Source organism: Micromys minutus (assembly GCF_963924665.1).
Source record: "Micromys minutus genome assembly, chromosome: 21".
NCBI lineage: Eukaryota > Metazoa > Chordata > Mammalia > Rodentia > Muridae > Micromys > Micromys minutus.
In genome coordinates this window covers 50,352,424-50,375,896 of record NC_137956.1, presented here as the reverse complement: position 1 = coordinate 50,375,896, position 23,473 = coordinate 50,352,424, and the positions used below count along the sequence as shown (strand labels likewise).

General features: G+C 49.3%; 1 protein-coding gene across 3 annotated transcripts; it reads left to right on the top strand.

Annotated features, from left to right (window-relative positions):
* The first annotated feature begins 2,819 nt into the window (after positions 1-2,819).
* Positions 2,820-23,226, top strand: SEC22C (SEC22 homolog C, vesicle trafficking protein). Of its 3 annotated transcripts, none has more exons than XM_080934091.1 (7): positions 2,820-2,887; positions 10,105-10,311; positions 12,099-12,262; positions 13,485-13,664; positions 16,229-16,347; positions 18,086-18,151; positions 19,131-23,226. In XM_080934091.1, the coding sequence occupies exons 2-7, from the start codon at positions 10,130-10,132 to the stop codon at positions 19,329-19,331; spliced, it is 912 nt and encodes a 303-aa protein (XP_080790217.1). In that variant the 5' UTR covers positions 2,820-2,887; positions 10,105-10,129; the 3' UTR covers positions 19,332-23,226. The 3 variants fall into 3 exon arrangements, with proteins under 3 accessions (XP_080790217.1, XP_080790218.1, XP_080790216.1); XM_080934092.1 differs by having other exon boundaries at positions 2,884-2,993; positions 19,284-23,226; XM_080934090.1 differs by having other exon boundaries at positions 2,884-2,993.
* Positions 23,227-23,473: the final 247 nt, after the last annotated feature.

Here is a 23,473-nt window from a genome sequence, read left to right as displayed (position 1 = left end):
TGGAGGACCAGGCTGAGGCTAGCATTGCGTGTGTGGTACAGATCCACGTGGCAGCAGCATTTACAGTCCAGTAGGACAAGGTGGGGGACCGAAGGGTGACTCAAAACGGTGACAGTGTGTCAGAAACAGCAGGGTGGATGTGATCACCCCTGGACTCCCAACCCATGGGAAACGAAGTGAAAATGTAAAAAGAATTAATGAACAAAACGAAGCAGAGGCATGCTGGACAGTGTGGGAGGGAGGAGGCAATGAGCTGGAGGGGAAGGCAGAGATCAAATGTCTAAAGTTATAAATAACTAGACATGGAGATGTAGAGACTGTGGGGGTGGAGAGCGCAATGCTTGGAATGGAATGCCTCTGGAGGTGACAGTGGCCATGAGTGGTCAAATGACTGGAGATGTGGGCTGAGACTTCAGGCACTACTCCTTACCCGTTTCCCTTTTCATTCTAAGTCGGAGCCTGAGACTCACTAGGTGTAACAGACAGAAGGTGAAGGAGCATTCTGAGTTGCTCAAGTCTCCAATATTAATATCCCAAGGTTTCACCACATTCAAAAAGATCTTGTTCATTTACTCTGGTTTTAAGACAGTGTCTCACAAAGGATGACCTTACCCTTCCGATGATCCCATCTGTATCTTTGGACTGCTGAGACTCCAGACATGGTTGTGGTGCTGGGGACAGAAGCCAAGGCTTCCTGTACACATGCATGCTCGGCAGACGGTCCCTTACAGGCACCACATCCCCACCTGGAGTCCTCTACTTTTAAAAACATTTTGTTTAGATTTATGTGAGCGAATTTTTGCCTGCATATGTGTATGTGCACCACATTCCTGTCTCCTGCCTGTGGATGGATGTCAGGAGAGGGTGTCAAATCATCCTGGAGTTGCAGACGTTTGTGAGCCACTGTGTGAGCGTGGAGAGTCAAGCCCAGGTCCTCTGCAAGAGGAACAAGGTGATCTAAATTCCTGAGCCAACTCTCTAGTCCTCCTGATTTTTTTTAAAATAGGGTTTCTGCAGTCAAGCTGGTCTAGGATTCACTATTTTGCCCAGGCTAGCCTCAGATCCACGGCAGGGCTTCTCTGCCAGCCTCCTGATTACTGGTGTGAATGCTGGTAATACAGGCATGAGCACTATACTACTAAATCCAGAGTTTCCTGGATCTAGTAGCAAATATTCTCTATGTAGACAGGGCACACAGTGGACAGGGCATCATTCTCCCTTGTGTTTTTCTCCCTTGTGAATGTTATGAACTAGCCTTGTTGAGACTTGTTACAGACCAGCCCTGATGGCGTGGGAGGGGACTGGGGCGTGACTTGAATACCAGGACACAATAGTGTCCAAAGGCTATCTCAGACTGCCACAAGCCTTTCTGTGTTCATTTTGTCATTTGTCTTGGTTACGTAAGCCCTGCCTGTATTTCCACCCTCAAGAGAAATGCCCTTTAGAAGTCTTCTATCAGCTCGGGACACTCCACGGAACCCGTCCATCCAGCTGCTATGTTGGCACCGACAGTAGGCTTCTCCATAGAGATGGGATGAGTAGGCTATCTCCGTCTCTATGGTGAAGGTTTATTAGGAGAACGTGCTCACGTGGTGACTGAGGCTGAGAACCAGGGGAGCCAGTTCTGGGGTTCACTGACTTGCATTTGGCCTCAGAATCAGGAAAGCTGGGACTGGGGATGTTGCTCAGTTGGTAGTGCTCTTGTCTAGAAAGCAGGAAACCCTGGGGTTGAGCTCCAGTACCACACAAGCTGGCTGTGGAAGCACACATCAGTAATCCCAGCACCCAGGAAATGGAGACAGTGGGGTCACCTTAAGATTCACAACCTTCTACACAGTGAAGTCAAGGTCAGCTTGGGATACATAACATCCTGTCTCAAGGAATAGAAATGAAGTATCCGCGAAGCTGAAGGTGCAACGTTAGTGAGAAGCTGAGTCCTGGAGAACCAGAGACGGGGTCACTGAAGCGAGTTCCAAGGAGAGCCTGGAGTTCGGATGTATGGAGAGGGTGGCAGGGCTGACCCGGGGTTTTGTAGTTCAGGTATTCTATCAACAGAGATACATCCTCAGCCCCACAGGGTACTGTGCACAAGTCAATGTCTCTGAAACGCATCAATTCTCCTTTGCCAACCGCCTGAGACTCGGGGAAGCTTCCCCTGAGCCCGAACTCCAAGCCAAGTATTCCTGTAAATTCTCTTTGGAACCTATGCTTTTGGGAAGCATGACTCGTGTTTAGACACCCGCTTTCCTGCCTGGTCCCCTGCCCCCTTCTCTCGATTTGGTTTCTGTGCTTCCACTTGCTGTGTACACAGTGAGAGGCACACAGCATTTCTCAGAAACAGTAAGGGCTTAACTTTGCTACTCAGTCTTCCTCCAGTAGCGAGGGTGTGTTGCCCGGGGATCGGACTTTGGCACTTTCTCCAGGCTGGCAGAAGGCTATGCTCTTCGGATCCTCTATCTCGGGCCTCCAGCGTAGCCTGCAAGAACCCACGCCCAGGGTGTGTCACTCAGTCAAGGGGCCTGGACGCCTCTGGAGAACAGCCCTGTCCGCTCCTGGCCAGGCATCGAGGGGATATCGGAGCCTCTTCACGCCGCTGCAGGTGAGACTCACACGGGGGCTAGAGGAGACGCGGGCCGTGGGGAGAAAACGGGGCACTAGCCCTGGACGATTCACTCAATTTCCGAGTCCGAACAACCAGACAGCAGAGGCGCCCCACGATTGGTCTGTTTGGGTGTGAGCGTCGCTTAGCAGCAGCGAATGGGAGCTCACGGTGTGCGCATGCGTACTACACCCTACCTCCTGCAGCCCGGCCGCGGGTAAACCTGCGCCCCGCCGGCCGCCGGGGTGGGCTGCGGTGGCCGAGGCGGAGGTCGGCCGCGGGGGCGAGGTGAGGCTAGCGGGCCAGGAGGGCGTGGAGAGGTAGGGTCGGGGTCCAGGCCACCGGGCTGCAGCCCGGGCGGGTGGGACTCCGCCGAGGCCCGGCCCCCTGCACGGTGCGTACCTGCTGGGATGCGCTGCCGGCTGTGCCCGCTGCTCGGGGCGGGGTCGGGGCGTGTCTCGGGAGGGCGGGGCGGTGGTTCCCTTATTCGTAGACCTGTGCTCTCTAGTTCTGGCGCTTGCTTCTTTTGAGAGCAAACTTTCCTTAGCCTACTGGTCTTGCTGGTCTTGCAGGACTTGGTTTCTTCAAGGCCTGGTCACCCCTGCATCAACTTTCCAGGACTTGGATAACCCGGGACAAAGAACCTGCAGAGCGGGTGTGGGTGTGGGGCTCAAGCTTGCAAAAAGCCAAATTCAGGGAAGGAACAGTGTTGCCTCTGATGAAAGAAGTTGGTACAATTTGCGGTTTTGTGAGACAGGGCCCCATGTAACTCGACTTTGGCCTTGAGCTTGGTATCCTCCTGCCTCCACACACCACCCTCACCCCCAAGTTCTGGGATCACAAGTGTGTGGCCTCCATGCCCAGCTCAGTTGGTGTAGATGGTGACAAGATCAGAGAAACTAAAGCAGCCCTCAGCGCAGAGCCAATGGCAGGGCAAAGTGTCTGTAAAAGTCTACACAGAGAGTTTATTCAGGTAAAGAACCTGTCAGGGAAATGAAAACAGGGACAGCTTTGAGTGATTCAGTCCCACCACAGCGTTCTCAGGAAGACAGTTGTAGACAGGTCCCTAGAGGTTCCATTTAGATGTTTTATGGCAACTTGAGAGAAGATCTTGATGTCCCATAAAGAATTTCAGATCAAGCTGGGGTTGGCGGTGTACGTCTTTAATCCCAGCACCCAGGTGGCAGAGATAAAGGCAGCATAGCCAGACGAGACAGCTGCTTTAGAGTATAATACACTAGGTACAGAGAGGTGGTTTTTACTTTACTTTAGAGACAGGGTCTCACTGTGTAGCCCTGGCTGGTCTGAAACTTACTGTGTAGACCATGCTGGCCTGGAGGTCTGCCTGCCTCTAAGTACTGGGCTTAAAGCTGTGTGCCACTGAGCTCACTGCAGCAGTTCACCCACCCCCTTGGCTCATTTTTTTAGACAGGGTGTCCTGTAGCCTAAACTGACCTTTAACATGCCCCTTAGCTGGGGGTGACTTTGAACTCCTGACCTTCCTGCCTCTGCCCAGCAAGTGCTGGTATTATAAGCATGAGCTACCACACTCTGCTTTTTAAGGGGCACTTGTACAAGTGTAGCCCTGGCCCCCTCCCTCTCTCAGCAAGTCTGATTAGGGGGTGCTTTGTTTGCTTGTTTAGCCCTGGCTCTCCAGTGCTGGGATCACAGGTTTGAGACCCACACCCGCCCCTGCGTAGGTGTTGGTCCTGCGGTAGAGGAGGATGTCTTTAGAGAGATGATAGCTGTGAACTCAAAAGTTTGGTTTAGAGGTCCACAGGCCAAGGAGAGACTATGGAAGTCAGAGATTGAAACCTACTTCTACCTCCTGATCCTTAGTGTTTTCCTCACCCATGGGTTCAAGGAAGCTCTGAACACTAAGTGGCATTGCCCACACGAAGTTCCTAGTCCCTTTGCACCCTTGGGAGGCTGGGCTGGATCCATTGCATACAGAGGCTTTGCGTTTTTTGTAATCTGTGCACAAGCCCCGGTGTGCCTCAGATAATATCTGCATTAATTACAGCATTGACATAGTGTGCTCCGTGTGCGGTTGCTGCATATTGTTTGGGAAATCATTACAAGTCAGTACATACTCAGAACAGATGCAGTTATTTAAAAAATGTTTTCCATCTGGGGTTGGTTGCATCTGCAGGTGCAGCGCCCACAGATACAGAAGGTGGGTTGTGCTGCTGCTCGGCCTCCTGACTAAGACCAAGTGCAAAGGGAGCTCCCGGTCCCGTGCAGCTTCCTTCTGTTTTCAGCTCTTAGAGATGCTGCAGCTGGCCCCTGTATGCCATCCACAACTCGGAGCCCAGAGGATCCCAAGCTGGGAATCGGGTCTCAAACCTTAGATCAGAGAGTGAATCCGTCACGGGCTCACTGTACCCTTGGCATACTTTCCTCAGCACTGTGCCTATGATGGGGGCTTGTACTTGACTGTACTAAATCCAACACCTTTTGCTAATTTAAATCTATTTTGCGCCTTGCCTAGGTCCTTATATTGGGGGGATTTGATGGGAAGTTAAAGAGTAAATGTGAGAGGAAAATGAGAATAAAAGAGTTGCTTCGGTTATAGGAACCAAGTGTGGGTACAGCAGGGGCAGTCTGTGCTGTACACACAGTAGGACAGTCTGTGTTGTATACACAGTAGGACAGTCTGATGTACACACAGTAGGGCAGTCTGCTGTATACACAGCAGGACAGTCTGCTGTTTACACAGCAGGACAGTCTGTGCTGTATACATATAAGGACAGCCTGTGATGTATGACAGGGCAGGACAGCCTGTGATGTATGACAGGACAGGACAGCCTGTGATGTATGACAGGACAGGACACTTGCAAACCTGGTAAAGAGAATTTAGGGAGTGTGGGAAGAAGATTAAGATGTGTATGTAAGTTAGGCATTGGTGGCGAACACGATTAATCCTAGCACTTGTGAGTCTGAGGCAGGCAGATCTCTATAAGTTCAAGCCCAGCCTGGTCTACAGAGTGAGTTCCAGGGCAGACAAGACTGCACATAAAAACCCTATTTCAAAACAAACAAACAAACATACAAATGAAACAACAAACCAAAAAACAAGCAACCAAACAAAAACCCAAAACAAGGAACAGAACAAACAGTTGTGTTATATAAAACATGGGCATGGGTGTTTGGTCCTCTTCCGTGGGTCCGCTTCCGAAGACAGCGCTGCAGAAACCTTTCTCTCTCTAATCATTGTGTAGAATCTTCAGAGTATGACTCAGAGGTATGGCAAACACCCTGCAGACATACATTTCTTGTTACAGTGAGCAGAAACAAGGTAACTTTCAGTTCCTCTTCTGTCTGCTCAGCAGGTTTATTTTGTTTATGTTATTTGTGTTTCTCTATGTAGCCCTTGGTGTGCTGAAACCCGCTGTGGTCCATCCATCACCACTACCCAGCTAATGTACTTATTGTCACTTGTGCTCCCGGTGGCCAGGCAACAGCAAGCACCTTTATTCTGAGTGAAGTGTCAGGGCTTTGTTCCAGACCATCCTTGAACTCGTCATCCCACCTCCGCCTCTCAACTAGGATGGCCGGCATCCTCTAGCCCTGGTTTGCACCCCTGTCTTAAATTGAACACTGGCTATTTCTGAGGTAGCTTTGTGTAATGAACCCTGGATGTTACCACAGTATCTTCCAATTTAAAAATGCCCTCTAGGCGAGGAGCCGCTGGGAATAAAGGTCTCTCGGCTCTCATAGTCATCTGAGCACAGTTGTGAGCAGAGAGGGCTGTCACATTGATGATCACATTTAACTATGATAAATATTTAATGAAATATGACTCTTATAGAAAGAAGCCCACGATGGAGACCCGGTGCTAAGTTCTGTTTTTTTACAGTTTCTGAAATACAGTCACAGGAAGTTTCAAAGAGAATACAGAGAGAGATACCATAGGTCCTTCACCTGCTTTTACTTAACTTATTTTGTGGTACCGAGGATTGAAACCAAAGCCTTGTGCATCTAATTCTGACCTACATCCCAGCTCCTTGTATTTGTGACAAGGTCTCACTGCATAGCCTAGGCTGGTCTTGAGAACATTATGTAGAGGAGTTTGTGCAGTATGCAGCCCCATTTTTTCTTTTTCTTTGATGATGATGATGGTGGGGTGGTAGTGGCAGTTCTGAAACTCAAATATAAGACCTCACACTGGTGTTATTCAGCATTTCCACCTAGTATGTGTCCTTTGGATACCAGCTTTTTTCAGTCAGCAGAATGCTCTGATGGTTTGTGTGTGTGTGTGTGTGTGTGTGTGTGTGTGTGTGTGTGTGTGTGTGTGTGTGTCCTCTGCCTCTCAAGTGCACCACCACCACGAGGCCCTCTGCATTCTTTTTATTTTAGATGTATTTTATTTTTGCCTGTGTGTGTGTGTGTGTGTGTGTGTGTGTGTGTGTGTGTGTGTCTATGTAAGTATGTGCACATGAAGGCAGAACCTGGAAAAGCCAAAAAATGGGACTGGAGTTAGGTTGCAAGCCACCATGTGATGCTGAGAATTGAATGCAAGAGGGAGCTGGTATTCTTAACTGCCGAGCCATCTCTCCAGCCTCTAGACTGGTTTTTAATGTGACGTTTTTCTGGTTTTTAAGGCTAAACCACTCCAGATTCTGAGTAAAGTGAGCTGGTTTTGTCGTAGCGATGAGAGATGTGCTCTCTCTGTATTGGCTGCTTTGAGGCGCCAATTCTTCCAACACCAGGTCTGAGATGTGTGTCACGGAAGGGCCCTGTGATCCCACCTTTCTGATTCCTTTTAGAACCTCCTGATGTTTGTTCTATACCGGATTTCCAGGGTTTCATTTGCACTTAGTAGGGCCTGGAACAGCCTACTGTGCACTTGAGTACAGAGCATCCATGTCTCCCCCAAGCTCCTGTTTTGTATTCTGAGTTTTGGAGGTAGGGTCTCACTCTGTAGCCTCAGGACACTTCACTCTCAGCCTCTGCGAGGGACAACAGGGCTGTAGGCACACCCTTTTATTAGGCCCTGAGCTTACAAACATCAGTCCTCACAAAGATTAGCCTCCCTTTTTCTTTTTTAAGATTTATTTATTATATATATAACTACACGGTCTCTGTCTTCAGACACACCAGAAGAGGGCATCAGATCTCATTACAGATGGTTGTGAGCCACCCCGTAGTTGCTGGGATTTGAACTCAGGACCTCTGCAAGAGCAGTCAGTGCTCTTCACCACTGAGCCATGTCTCCAGCCCTAGCCTCCCTACTTGGGAACTGTAGTTGTTTGCTTGCTGTGTTGGTCGTTGGCACTGGGGGCTTTGTGCATACTAGGTGAATGTTCTACCACTGAGCTAAAACTGTCTCACCCCAACACACATGTTACTAAAGGAAAACAGTGTTAAAAAGTCCCTGTCTCCATTTTAAAAATTCTTCCTCAGCTGGGTTAAGTCCCTCAGCTCCTCAGGCAGCTGCTGTCTCAGTCCCTCAGACACAGGTGACATACCCACAATGCCACCTTTATTCGGTCATCAGAGGTAGCTTAAAGGATTTAAAGGTTTCAGTCTTGGCTGCTCTGGTACAGCAGGACCGAGCTGGAAGCAGCTAGAACTTTTCATTACAGTATTGAGGAAAAGCAGGTTTGGTCAGTAAAAGCCTTGTGGGTGAAGTCACGGTCTCCTGTGTCCTTCTGATAGTGGCCAAACTGGTTCTTAGGATCACCGTCACTTGGAAACCCATTTCCTCCTTGCAGTCTCAGTGGACAACTGACGCAGGGTGGGTGTTGTACGCTGTGGTGTGCGGGCTGGTCTCAACCCTTCTGCTATAGCTTTAATTCACTGACTCTCATTTTTCCTTCCTTGTGCCATGCGAGTCCACACTGACCACGTGAGGAGTTAGTGTCTTGAACCCCAGAGTTGTTCTGATTTCAAACTGATTTTGTGTTCTAACCAGTTCAGTTGAGCATCTTGCTCAGTGTGCTTTTCTTCCATGTAAGGCTGGGACGCCTACAGTGCCCTCTGGTGGCTGGCCTGGCCCTGCAGGAGCTGCAGGGACTATGAAGCTTGGCTTTTGGTCTTCACAGCTGACTCTAGTGGAAGCGCTAGACCACGGGAGTGAGGAGAAGAGGCTGACAGAGGGCAGGAGTCAGTCTAGTCTGGCAAGCCTGGAAGGTTTTGGGATGAAGGGTTGAGATATCCCTTTGTGTGTGTGTGTCTGTAGTGTGTAGGTGTGTGTGTGTAGATGTGTTTGTGTGCATAGATGCATGTGTAGGCATGTGTGCATAGGTGTGTGTATGAGTATGTGTGTAGGTGTGTGTAAATGTATGTGCCTAGGCGTGTGTGTATAGATGTGTGTGCATAGGTGTGTGTATGGATATGTGTGTAGGTGTGTGTGCATAGGTGTATGTATAGGTGTGTGTATGGATATGTGTGTGTGTGTGTGTGGATATATGTGTAGGTGTGTGAACATAGGTGTGTGCAGATGTGTGTGAATTTAGGTGTGTGTGTGAATGTGTATGTAGGTAGGTGTGTGTATGTGTGCATAGGTGTGTATATAGGTGTGTGTCCAGGTATGTGTTTACCTGCCCCTGCAGAAGGGAACATGTAACTAGAAACCAGGAGTGGTGTGGATTGACGCTGTCTTCCTGAGCCTGAGCCACTAGTGTAGCCGTGAATCCCACTAAACAGCCCAGCAGCCAGGACCACAAAGAGGGTGTGCAGCATAGAAGGTCTACACACTTTTATGTGCAGCATAGAAGACCAGCCAGAGCTGTGCTGGCCCCCGGGCTCGTCCTTGGAGGCCTGCCCTTGCTGGGCTGACTCACAGATGTACGGTGAAGTCAGCGGGAAGCACACCCCCTGCCGGCTCTGTGGCCTGCTAATGTGGGTTTCCTTCTGTCCTGACAGGTACACGGCCCAGATCTATTTCCTTTTTGTTTCTTAATGTGTTCACACAGTGTGGCCAAATGTTTAGTATCTTGCCATGATGTGATTTGCTAACTGACTCCCTTCAGCCATCTGTAGGGCTTATTCATCATCCCGAAGACCGACTGTCTTAGTGTCAGCGAACAGAAGTTCCAGAGGATGTGCTCTCTCAGCTCTGCCACTCCCTGCTGCCACCACCACAGTGCCCAGACTCTGGCACACCCTCCATTTTCTAGTGTGGCCTGCATTGCACCTTCTTCACTGGGAAACCTGAGACACATACTCACACATACACACACACTCACTCACACACACACACACACACACACACACACACACACACACCCTGCTGCTGGGTCAGACACTTCCTGTCCCTTTAGGACCTTCAGCTCTATAATTTGCTGCTGCTGCTGCTGCTGCTGCTGCTTTGACCCCTGCTGGCCCCACCTCTTTCTCCATCCCTTTGTCCCTCATCCCAGTTTGCTTAGTTCCGGGAAGGGACGTCTTCAGTAAAGAGGAGGGAAAGGTTACAAATAAGGGAGGGAGAGCACTGGAAGAACATAGGAGAAAGTTTGCATTTCCTGGCCTCACTGACGAAGGATCGTTCCTTTCCTCAGGTGTCCTCATGACCTCCCTCGGACCATGTCCATGATCCTTTTTGCCAGCATAGTACGTGTGAGGGATGGAATGCCCCTCTCAGCCTCCACTGACTTCTACCACGCCCAGGAGTTTCTGGAATGCAGGAGGCAGCTCAAGACCTTAGCCCAGAGGCTAGCTCAGCATCCAGGCCGAGGCTGTGCAGAAAGTTGTGACTTCCGTATCTAGTAAGTAAACACGTCTCCAGGACCTGAGCGTCAAGGTGGCATTGCTAAAGGCAGCTTGGGTAAAGGAAGGTTTGGTCCCCGCAGCCAGAGGCTGTGCATGCTTGGAACAGACTAGGGAAGAAGACGCATCCATTCAGAGCCCCTGCACAGCACTGGTCATTCCTCTGCTGTCAGAGAGCACCCACTAGTGCACTGCCCCCATGGGTACGCCGGTCACTTTATTTTCCACGTAGGTACACTAGAAGGAAGAAGAGAGAAAGCTACGTTAACATGCCAGCAAGGGAAAAGGACAGAGTGGAAGAGCCCAGACACAGGATTTCCCTCAGCTGTGTGCTTAGACTGTAGCCGAGGACGACCTTGAACTTCTGATCCTCCTTGGAGGAACAGAGGAGTGGAAACGGGCGAGGGTGGATCTCTCATTCCAGAGACTTAAAGTGAGCCGTAGATTTCTGTGTTAGTACAGCAGGGGAAGCCCCACCGCAGGGTGGGTGCTGGCGAAGCTGCTGCTAGACGCTGCAGATGCTTCATGCCCTGACAGCTTTCCTGTGCTTCCAGCGGCCCACGGCACACTTGACAGGATCAGGCAGGGCAGGCAGGGTCATGTGTTTTACAGAGAGGAATTGAGGTCAAGCAACTTAGCCCAGGCTCCAGCGAGCTAGTGGCAGAGCCGGGACTTGAGGGCAGCCAATGGTCCCCAGGTGTGCTGCTCATGGGTTTAGTCCTTCCTCAATGTTGAGACTTGAAGCAAGAAGCCCTTGGGGACAAGGCAGGCTTAAATAGCAGAATTGTTTGTTACAAACTTCACACCTGGGAGCCTACTTTGTTCACCAAGTCCCTCTCTTTCCCTTTTTATAAGTCTTGTAAGTGGCAAGAGAAGTTGGGGTCAGTTTAGACATTTTAGGGCCATTTGGTCTCAAAACCATAAAAGGAAGGTGTCAGCCATGCTGGTGGCAGGCTGATGGTGGCTGGAGACATGAGCTGTCTGTCACCCATAGTGCAGACTCCTCTGAGTTACTGCCTCCTTCTCCTGTTCTCCCTTCTCTTCCTCCTCCACCTCCTCTGAGAGCCTTCTTTTTGGAGCTCCGAGAAGCTGGTCTGGGCAGGACATTCTTTTCCTGGAAGAACTCTATGCTGTCTCAAACAAATATAAAAAGGCAGGGTGGTAAAATGTTCTACTGTTGCTTTTTCTTGTGTTGCTTGTTTTTATGGTGTCAGTGGTGGACCCCAGTGGCTTGTGCACACTAGAAAATGTGTGTGCACATGCACACATATGTACACAGAAATGTGTGGTGCACATGCACACATTTACACATAACTGAGGCCATTCAAATGACACGGTGTGTGCGGGGAGGTCTGATTTCAACTTTCAGGATCTTGTACTGTCCACTCACCTTGTGAGGTCAGGCATCTCTTGTTTCTATAGCACTGCATATTATGGGCTAGCTTGCCTACGACCTTCTGAGCAATTCTGTCTCTGTCTCCCGTCTTGCTCCAGATTCATTTAATTTTTTATTTTATGTGTATGAATGCTTTGCCTGCATGTGTACGGCTGCACCAAGTCTATCCTACAATCCAAAGAGGCTGAGGCAGGAAAGCATCAATTTAAGGCTAGCTTGGACTACATAGTTTGATACCAGCCTGGGCTACATAGTTTGACACCAGCCTGACCTACAGAGAGGTCTTGTCTTTAAAGCAAAGGAAATCTAAAGGCAAATGATAACGAGGAAGATGAGGTGGGGTCACTCAAGCCTGTGTCCCGGCAGCTCAGACGTCTCCTTCTCTTCCAGTTTTTCGTCTTCGGGGGCCGTGGCTTGTATGGCCATATGCTCACGCCAGTGCCCGGCAGCCATGGCCTTCTGCTTCTTGGAGGCTCTGTGCTGGGACTTCATAGCTTCCTACGACACCACCCGCATCGGCCTGGCCTCCCGGCCCTACGCTTTTCTTGAGTTTGGTTTGTATCTGCCTTCCTTGTGTTTCTTCTCTTGTATGGTGTTGTGTGTGTAGAAATTGAAGTTAAGGTTGGGCTTAGCCATCCAGGAAACCTGTGGGAGGTGCGAGCCCATGCCATTGAGTTCATAGCAATTCCAGTAGCCATGACACTCACCACAGTGGCTTTCTGGCTCTCCAGAGACTGTGAGGAGGTAGAGGAAGGGCACTGATAGGTCTGACAGGAGACCTTCCCTACCACCACCTTCGAGTCGGAGAACTGTGCGACTGGGCCTCCATTTCAAAGCTTGTTAGGCCAGGCATGGAGTTGCCCCAGAATCCTAGTGGTTGGCACATCAGGAGTTCAAGGCCATCACTGGCTACATAGCAAGTTTGAGGACTAGACTATATATGAGCCCTTAATTTTAAACAAACGAACAAAATCATGCTATGATTTGTTGAAGTGGGCTAATAGTAATGTAACTAAAAGAATCAAAGCTGACACTTCTGTCCTGCTTTGTTTCCTGTCCCTGCGGTAAACACTGCGATCAAAGGCCACTCAGAAGAAAAGGGTTACTCAGCTTACAGCATACATCTCCAACCATGAAGGGAAGTCAGCACAGGAACTCAAAGCAGGCACTGAGGCAGTGCTGTGGAGGGCGCGTACTGCTTTCTTAGAAGCCCTGGACCACCTCTTCAGGCTGGCACCGAGCACAGTGGACCCTGCCCTCCGTATCCATCATAACTTAAGACAGTACCTCATAGGTTTGCCTACCGGCCAGTCTCATAGAAGCATTTCTCAACTGTAAAGTTCCTTCTTCCCAGATGACTCTAGCTCATGTCAAGTTGGCAAACATAACCGGCACACCTTCCAAATATGCCTTCCCAGCTTGTACAACAGAGTCATATTTATTTGTGATTTTTTTTTAATGAAAGCTTTTGATATGAGACTGTCAGGAATAGCTATTCCTGTTTCCAAGCTTAGAGACAGCCTGAAGGGGCAGGCCCGGTGCTTCCTGCCAACTCTGGGATCCCCGAGGGTTGGCGGCTTCTCTGCAGCCACACTTTAATTATTCCTCTTTGAAGAAGTGGATCACACGAGCGTTAATACGTAGCAGTCACCTGACCTCCGATAACTGACTCTGTTCAGAATCTGACTTACTGGTTGCTTAGCAACGGGTGCCTCACTTCCCCATCTGCCCCATTCCGATGTTGCTCAACTTGCGCCCCGCCACCTCTCTCTGCAGACAGTGTCATTCAGAAAACAAAGTGGCATTTTAACCACATGAGCTCTTCCCAGATGAAGAGTGGCTTAGAAAAGGTTCAAGAGGAGCTGCAGTTCCAGCCTCCAGCAGTCCTGTCTCTGGAGGACACAGATGTGGCAAACAGCGTGCTGAATGGCCACACCCCGGTGCACTCTGAACCTGGTAAGTACCCGCTGTTCTCTGACGAAGACAACAGGTTGCGTGTCAAATAGGAATCCCCCAGCACTAGAAATGAGCTGGTTGGGTAGGGGCGTATAAATAATGTTGGGAAGAATACGGATGGATCCTATTTTCAGACGGTTTGTTAAAAAGAACAAAACCAAGCTGAGCCTTACTGTTGTGATAGAGGCTTGCATTAAGGAAGCAGTTGGTGACAGTCTAGAGTCCCCAGACTGAACAGCCAGGCAGGTTGTTCAAGGTTAAGTTGAGGGGTTCTGGTATTCTCAGAAGCCGCTCAATGGATCGTGTGGCCCCTCCTTGAGTCAAGCTTCACTGGAACCTGCTCTGGGAAGCCCTGACCCTCCTGTTGGAGGAAGGCTGCAGGGAACGTGTTTATGTAGCATCCAGAAATCCTGCAGTGGGGGCAGTGACGTGGCTCTGCATAAGCACTAGTCGTCAAACCTGAGGCCCTTGGTTTGATCTCTGGGAACTCTCCCCAGTTGACCCTTGACCTCTGCAGACGGGCCAGGGTACATCTACTGCCAGAGATGTCTACGTCATAACAGTCTAACTTTTTAAAAACTCCTGTACTAAACTCATGGCTTGAAATTTAAGTGGCATATTAAATTTGTGTTTGTGGCATATTAAATTACCTGTGGCCAATTAAAGTGGTTTTGGCTTAATGTGTTTAAACCAGTAAATCTCAAGATTGGCTCACCTGCCAGCCAGAAGGCTGTTCCAGTTTATGTTGGGGGACACTGGGCCTTGGCAGGAGGTGACTGGATAACTGAGCCCAAGTTTCTCCCTTGCCTCGCATGAGCCCAGGACACCTTTGTGATGTTGTTTTTGTTTTTGTTTTTAAACACTTAGACAAGAGGAGCAACCCTGAAAGTGCCAACTTGCTCGTCTGTCTAAGACGTTTTACTGTGGTTTCCCTCAACTTACTGTCCCGAGGCTAGAGGCCTCACAGGTAGCATGTTCTGTTGTAACAGGAACTGGAATTGCTCTGTAGGAACTAACACACTAACAGTAGCATTAGCTGGGCTGTGGTTCACAGGGTGTGCACATGCATATATGTGTGCATCTGTGTGAGAGTGTGTCTGTGTGAGTGTGTGTGTCTGTGTGTTTGTGTGAGTGTATGTGTCTATGTGAGTGTGTGTGTCTGAGTGTGTGTCTGTGTGAGTGTGTGTCTGTGTGAGTATGTGTGTTTGTGTGTGTGAGTGTGTGTGTCTGTGTGAGTGTGTGTGTCTGTGTGAGTGTCTCTGTATGAGTGTGTGTTTCTTTGTGAGTGAGTGTGTGTGTATGTGTGTGTATGTGTGGGAGTGCACTGTGTGAGCATGTATGTGTATGTGTGCGTCTGTGTATGTGAGTGTATCTGTGTGTGTGAGTGTGCATGTGTATGAGCATGTGTGTGCGTGTGTGTGTGTCTGTGTAAGTACAAGTGTGAGTGTGTCTGTGTGTGGGTGTGTTTTGTGTTGGGAAATGTCAGGACCAGAAAGGATGCTCAGGAAGGAGCAGGCAAGAAGACTGGGCTGGAAAGCATCTGTGAACCAGAATTCATTTCAATTGTGACCTTTGGGAAACAGCAAGTCTGTTCCCATTATCAGCCTGCAGCCTGCTCTAGATTACACACCTCCTCGTCCTGAGTATTGTAGAATTTAAAGTTATCTGCTGTGAATAGTTCTGGATGCCCACATGACACTGAACAGTCTGTATTGGAAAAGGAGTGGAGCAGTTTGCAGACTGGAGACTGAGGCAGACGGCAGGGGTGCTGGAGAAAGAGTGGAGCAGTTTGCAGACTAGAGACTGAGGCAGACGGCAGGGGTGCTGGAGAAAGAGTGGAGCAGTTTGCAGACTGGAGACTGAGGCAGACGGCAGGGGTGCTGGAGAAAGAGTGGAGCAGTTTGCAGACTGGAGACTGAGGCAGACGGCAGGGGTGCTGGAGAAAGAGTGGAGCAGTTTGCAGACTAGAGACTGAGGCAGACGGCAGGGGTGCTGGAGAAAGAGTGGAGCAGTTTGCAGACTGGAGACTGAGGCAGACGGCAGGGGTGCTGGAGAAAGAGTGGAGCAGTTTGCAGACTAGAGACTGAGGCAGATGGCAGGGGTGCTTCTAGAGTCTTGATCATCTCTACCCTCATCACCTCAGCCTGGCCTGGTGGCCTCCAGCAGCGGCTGATTCTGTGTTGGGACCTTGTGTCCAGAGGGACACTCCCCAGCATTACTGATGCTCATGTCACCCGCTGGTGATCTCAGGTATCTCAGAACCTCATTCCAGGAGCAAGTCACCCCTGGTTAAAATTAAAAGGGGGATTAAGTACTTGCAAGTCTATGTTTGACACCAAAAGGCCTGTTTATTTATCTATCTATCTATTTATTTTTCCCAGAAGTTTGCCTCCGTTTCTGAGATCCATTCATTTCTCGCTTGCCCCATAATTTCTGCCACTTTGTAGACTGTGCGTTTGTGGTCTGTGTTTACTGTGTGAGCCCATTAGGTCTAGTTAGTGGTCTTGTTCACCTTTATGCCAGACGATTCTCACACGACACTCTTCTTTCTGTTCCTTGTGAAGCTCCGAAGCTCCGTATGCAGCCAGTGACAGCTCTGGGTGTCCTCTCTCTTGTCCTCAACATCATGTGTGCGGCCCTGAACCTCATCCGCGGAGTTCACCTCGCAGAGCATTCTTTACAGGTGACTCTCTTTACTGGTTTCGTTTGTTTGTTTTGGGCGGTGTTAGGGATTTATCCCAGGACCTTGTGAGTACCTTTTAGCCTGGAGCTACATCTCCAGCTCTTCTTTACAAGTGACAGAAGCCAATGATGGGAGACATTTTATTTTTCAGATTGTTAGTGTTTGGTTTTTGTTATATTTTTTGGGACAGGGTTTCTCTGTGTAGCTGTGCTGGAACTCACTCTGTTGGCCTTAAACTCATCCACCTGCCTTTGCTTGGCGTGTGCCACCGCTGCCCAGTGCAGGTGGGTTTTATGAATGTTAAAAATTGAAATATGACAGTTTAGAAATTTAAATCCATAAGCTGGACATGGCTCCCCTGCCATCCCTGCGCTGGGGTGGTGGAGGCAGGAGGATCAGGAGTTCAAGCTCATCCTCAGTTGCATCAGAGTTCTGGGCCAGCATAGGGTATCAAATAAAAAAATAAAACAAAAATTTACACTTTGTAGTAAGTTGAACAAATCTGGAAGGATCCCTTTTGTGACTGTCCTTGGGAGTTCTGGAGTGTTGCTAAGATGCAGACAGCTTTGCTGCAGGAGCTCTGGGCTGCCTCTTACCTTTAGGAATCTAGGATGTGTCAGCAGCAGGATGCAGGTTGGATTCTGACACTGTCAGGTTCTAGGAAAAGATGTTACCACGGTGTGATGTGTGGAAACAGAAACCTCTTCTATCGGAGAGCCACGTCCTGGGCCCCAGTGAACATCCCTTTAGTTGGCCACTGATGGTGAAACCACCTTCTATTTCAAGGCATTTAAAAATATTTCTTTAAAAATAGTTTTAGAAGTATTTCAAATATTTGACAAAGGAATAGGATTATTATCAGCTCAAGCAGGTGGTTGTTGTTTTTAAAGGTAGATTTGTTTTTTGTCTCATATTGCTTTGTTTGGGCTGGTTTTTTTTTTATTTTAAATCTTACTTGTCTTTGCTTATATATTATGGTTTCTGTGTGTGTGTGTGTGTGTGTGTGTGTGTGTGTGTGTGTGTATGTGTGCCTGTGTGTCCATGAATGTGTGAGTGTGTATGTGTTTACTGTGCTTTTTGTTTTTTTTCTCCCCCCACCCACTTTTCTTCTGCATGTTTGTTTTTTCAGAGAGAAAGAAAGTATGGAGTTGGGTGGGGGAGGTAGGAGGGTCTGGGAGAGGGGAAATTGTGATTAGAGTATATTGTATGAATTTTCCGTGGTGGTTTCCGGTGTTGAACCGAGGACGCTGATGTAGACAGACTCCTTTGAGAGCAGCGTCAGGCCTGTGTTAGGAGAGTGCCAGTGTTAGGCTGGTTTCCACATCTCATCTCTGACGTGCATGGTGTGGATCAGGCGCTCACCAGCTGTTTGTAGAACTGAGGCCTGGCCGGCAAGGTGGTTACGACCGACCCTGCCTTGAGTTCTCATGGCTCAGGACAGGGGCAGCACTGAGGCACTGAAGAGGAGACAGGGCCCAGGGTAGGTGCTGAGAGAAACTTCACATTAGCAGATGACCAGGATTTTGAGGGGTGCGGGTGTGGGAGCTTATTCCCTGTGAGGATGGATCATGGAGGCCTGGGGAGTGTACAAGGTCCCTCTAATCATTGAAAATGGTCACACGCCAATGCTGGCTCTGGCTACGCACCACTGTAATGTCAGCCACACCAGAGAAAGGAGGGCAAAGACGCGGTGCCACTGTGGTTCCATTCAAGCCTTTCTTTGTCCCAATGTATTCAGGTTGCCCAGGAGGAGGTTGGAAACATCCTGGCTTTCTTTGTTCCTTCTGTGGCCTGCATTGCACAGGTAGGTGCAGCCCCTGAGTGGGGGCTTTTCAAAATGTCAGGCTGTTGCCTGAGGGAACAGTGACACTCAGTTGGCTGTGACTCAAGAACCCTTGGCTTCCCCCCACAGCAGGAATGCATAGCTTTCCACACTAGCTCACTCAGCTATCATGGTTTCCCCAAGGAGGACCTTATAGGGAGGCCACTCCGTCTTGGGAGGGTCTCCCTGCCTGGTCTGCTTCCTGCTACATATCTCTCTTTCCTGCATCTGCAGTCTGGACATCTGCTTGTGTGTTCTAACATCCTTCCTCCTGTGACACCTGTTGCATTCTCTTTTGAATCTTCTGCTCATCCAGTGATTAGCAGCAGCTAGTCCTGGCTTTGCTGCAGCAAATTCAGTTAATAAGGAAATGCATGCAGCTGTCAGTAAGGAATGCATGCAGGTGTCCGTTAATAAGGGAATGCATGTAGGTGTCAGTTAATAATAAATGCAGGTGTCAGTTAAGGGAATGCATGCAGCTGTCAGTAAGGAATGCATACAGATGTCAGTTAATAAGGGATGCACACAGCTGTCAGTAAGGAAATGCATGCAGGTGTCAGTTAAGGAAATGCATGCAGCTGTCAGTAAGGAATGCATACAGATGTCAGTTAATAAGGGATGCATGCAGCTGTCAGTAAGGCAAATGCATGCAGGTGTCAGTTAAGGAAATGCATGCAGCTGTCAGTAAGGAATGCATACAGATGTCAGTTAATAAGGGATGCATGCAGCTGTCAGTAAGGAAATGCATGCAGCTGTCCATAAGGAAATGCACGCTGCTGTCAGTAAGGAAATGCATGCTGCTGTCAGTAAGGAAATGCATGCAGCTGTCAGTAAGGAAATGCGTGCAGCTGTCATAAGGAATGCACGCAGCTGTCAGTCAGCAAGGGGATGCATGCTGCCATCTGCCAGGTCTGACTTGAGGCTGTTGCTGTCTGACGGTTGTGCTGTGGTCTCATTTCAGTGTTATCTGTACCTGTTCTACAGTCCAGCCCGGACTCTGAAGGTGCTGCTGATGCTGGCCTCCATCTGCCTGGGCAATGCGTACCTGCACGGGCTGAGGAACACCTGGCAGATTCTCTTTCATGTGGGGGTGGCTTTTCTGTCTTCATATCAGATCCTGACCAGGCAGCTACAGGAGAGGCAGTCCGACTACGGAGTGTGAGGGGAGCATCGTGCAATGGATGGCACCTTTGATCCCACCCCTCTGGAAGGCCAGTCTGTTTCCACTCCTGCTTCTCAACTTCACCTCAAACCTCCATCCTCGACGCTCCCGAGGTCACAGATTCTGGCAGGTGTAAACGGAGGACCCGGGGCTGCTGGTTGCCAGTCCTGGTCTGTGTGGAACATTTGTGTAGAATCACCAGCAGAGCGCAGGACAGGGCAGCTGGAGCCGGGGCTTGCTCAGAGAGCATCTCTGATGGTCAGAGTAGCTGTATCTTGGTCTCCTAATCAACAATAACTGCAAACTACTAGATTCCATATGGGAGGTTTAGTAAATGAAATGTATCTGTGAGGAAACTTCAAAGTTGCCGTCAGGTTGCGGGTTTGGTGTAACATCAGTTTTCCTTATCAGGACAGGGTAAATTAGAACTTGGAAATATAGTTCACCAATATAAGCTAGGTAAATTTCGTTTACATTTTTTGATAACTTGGGTTCGATAAACTTTTGGAATATTTAAATATATTTTGGATATAAATTGAAGCTTACTCAGAATGAAGCAAACTTAGGCTGAGAAAGGAAATCCGGGTTTATTTAAATTACAGAGACCTTTTATGGCGGTGGGACTTTATGGATACAGATGTGATTTATATTTATCTGCAGAACTGATCTGAATTATGTTTGGATTAATAACCAGTATCACTGGGTCATAATCACATAGGCATGAGTAGGCCCCTCAGAGGGGCTGAGTGGAAGGGAAATGCCAGGGTTTCAGAGGTCCTCAACAGAAGCAGGGGAGGCTGCTTTACCTGCCTTTGTTGTGGTAGCTGGGTGCTCTTCACTGTAGCCTTGCTGGGGATGTGGCCTGTGCACCTCCTCCTGGAGAGGCCCTGAGTTAATGACTCCTTTGCACCTCCCTCGAGCATCTGAATTAGATCATGGCCTTGTTTTATGCACAGGTATTAAGTAGGTGTTAATGCTCGAAAGCTCTGTGTGACTGGCACGTGCTCTGTAAAGCCACTTCCGGTGTGCTTCTGAGTAAGATCCCGTCCCTCTATCCCCTCCCCCGTATTTCCAGTGTGAATATAGTGGTTCTCAAGAGGCCATGTTGGAGTTCACCCCTCTGGCTCGTTCTTGGAGTGTACCCACAATTTTATGGGTTGGCTCATGAGACTATTTTGGTAGTTTTTAAAGGAGAAAACCATCCCAAAGCCACAGAGTAGTGGGGAAAGCCAGAGCGCAGAGTTAGAGAATTCTGTTAAATTTGGCTGTCAGCCACCGGGCATCGTTTCCGGAACACGGTTATGTCACCCAGACTGGATTGAAAACTATATCCATTGTAACTTTCTTTCCTTATGAGAGAATTTTTTAATCAAATCTGCAATGTTTTGGTATCAGTGTTGTATTGGCAGCATCCTTAGACGTGAACTTCAGCCTTGTGTCACTGTTTTTCTAACACCTGTGTGTGTACTGTGCAGGCTAATGCTCACTCTTTCCGACAGAATTCTGAAGTGGAAAAGAGAAAGGCAGAGGAGGAGGGAAATTCTTTTAATTCAAAGCACACATTAAAAAGAAAAAACTTTTTAAGGTAATTTTAAAAAAGTCAGCCTAAAACTGTATTGTTTTCGTCCTAAGCCTGTGTGGTTTTATGTTGCTCTACATCTGGACACACTCTAGGGTCTCAGATGAGTTGTCAACCCACAAGCAGTACTGAAGCAGTCCCTGAGGGCACACTGGTTACAGACACTTCACACTTCGTAGATGCTAGTGGAGGCGTCATCCACGCTTGGTGGCACGGCTCGTGACTTATCGTCTAGACAGGGTTCCAAACTGACTCTTCCAAGTGGAAGGAAAAGGCATCCTCAGTGGAAACAGAACACCCTGGTGCAAAGCCCAACCATGAGAAGCCTCACCTACCTGAGGATGAAGCTAGCGGCAGGGAAGAAGTCCCAGGGACACCCAGGCATCAGGTGCCTTGGGTCAGTCTTAGATACTTGTATCCCAGTGGGATTCTTCATGCCCTTCGCTGGCTGTTCTTCTGGGGGGTGTTTCGTGCCCAGCCGGCTCACAGACAGGGCTGCAAACAGTTTTTATTGAAGGTGTGTCCTGTTCAGTGCTGTTAGCCGGTGGGCGCAGCCCGGCATAGGCTTAGGCAGAAAGCATTTGGTTTGGGTTGTTTTTCCCTCAGGGAACCTCATCTTGACTGGAACTCTACCTGGCTCTTTTTTTTCCAAAGTGGAGACAGCTGGGCGGTCTGAGGGTGGCTTCCCTCTCAGTCCCAGACCCTGCACAGACCCTGCAGGAGTAGTAGGGTTGTGGTTCTTGCTGTCCATGAACCCTGTTGACCTTTTACTTGACCCTCTTTCTTTCCTAGTCACCGTGAGTTCCCCCTCCCCCGCCTGTTTCCACTCTGTCTCGGACATTCCTGCCTCCAGATGGAGATGCAGGCTAGAGTCTGTGGAGAGACCGGAAGCCTCGCATCAGCGATGGAGAGGGAGGCAGCTTTGGAATCCTACTCTCCACCCTGCCTTGGTTCAGCATTCAGGGGAAGCAGCGCTTTGGTTGTCAGCATTGTTTGGGGTCAAAGGTCACAGCCAGCTTGCCTAAGCCGGTGGCTGTTGGAAGCATAGGAGACGCCTGAGGTGGGGAGGAAGAGTGTTTACTCGGCTGCAGGCCACACTTTCATTTGTTCCTGTCCTGTGCTGCTCCCCAAGGGAGTCACTGTAACAGGAACACTTCAAGCTCTCTCCTGCGTGTGTGACCCAAGCTGTCCATGAGCAGGGGTGCTCACGTCTAAGCTTGTTGCTCACATCTGACTGTCTCCCCCAGGTCTGGGGTCACTCCACCTGTGTGCTGTGAGAGCCCAGCATGGTGGAGAAAGAGAAACCAGGGTGCCCTTGAGAGATGAGGTGGGGGGAAAGCAACGCACAGGTCAGTCAACCCAGTGTCCTGGAGATCAGCTTGGTTCTTCTACTCAGTCCTGAGTCACAGTCTCTGCCCGCCCTCCTCAGTGAGGATGTGACAGGAACGAGTTACGAGGCCACTGGGGTGTGAGCAGCAGGCAGTAGGCTGCACCAGCGTTCAAGCATCTACACGGTGGCATTTTATGCTGCTGCAGTAGAAAGGCCCCATGCCTTCAGTCCAGAAAGGAAACGGCTCCTTTCATTCCTCCGTCTGCCTCAAGTTTTCTGTGTGTGGAGCCCCTGATATAGTCAGCACCAGTAGACCTGCTCCAGGATCCAAGGAAGCTGGTTTTGTAGGTGTCTCCAATCTCAACAAGGAAAGCCCTTATGCCCCACCACGCCCGGCCCAGAACAGGGTATTAGTTACCCTTCTTCCTCCTTTGTTGTTTTTTTTCAGTACTTGCTCTGTAGACCAGGCTGGCCTTGAACTCATGGAGATCCACCTGCCTCTGCGTCCCCAGTGCCGAGATTAAAGGCGTGTGCTACCAGCACCTATCACTCTTGTGTTGCTGGGGAGGCAGATGCCAGCGGGCAGCTGTGGAAAAGGGCTTTGTATTCACATCTGGGGATAGTGGGACAGGGAAATGTCTGCACATGTGGAGTCCTGAGCAGGGCTGAGGCCCCGAGTTGCCTTTTTAAGGTAAAATGAGACCCACTCTTTCCCCTTAGAGCCGAGTTTGCTGCGAGCACGTGACCTGGGTCCTTACACCAATAAGATCCTTCGACTGCTTCCGGAATGTCATGAGTTCCTTGTATAACTCAGCCTCTAGGGTTTGATTTGACTTAATGGGCTTTTCTACTAAGAGCATAAAAACAGGCTAGTTTCAGCAAAACCAGTCACCCCTCAGTTACCCTCAGCGTTCAATGCCCACATTATGAGCTACTTTTCCATTGACAACAAAGATCTACCTTGAGTACATGACAGGCACATTCTAACTTTCACACGCTCAAACTGACCCGTGCGTCGATACAGCTGTTTGTATACTGTGTATATTAAAATTAAAACGACATGAGGTGGCTTAAGTGTGTAGAGAATAAATCTAAAGTTTTACTAATATGTGTGTGAGAGAGAGAGCAACTCTGAATCTGTCTGTTTTCCTGTGGGTCTGAGGTGGTCTGTGGGAGGGGTTTGGGGGGATGTGACATTCCTGGTTTGAACAGGTCTGAGGACTTGGGCCCAAA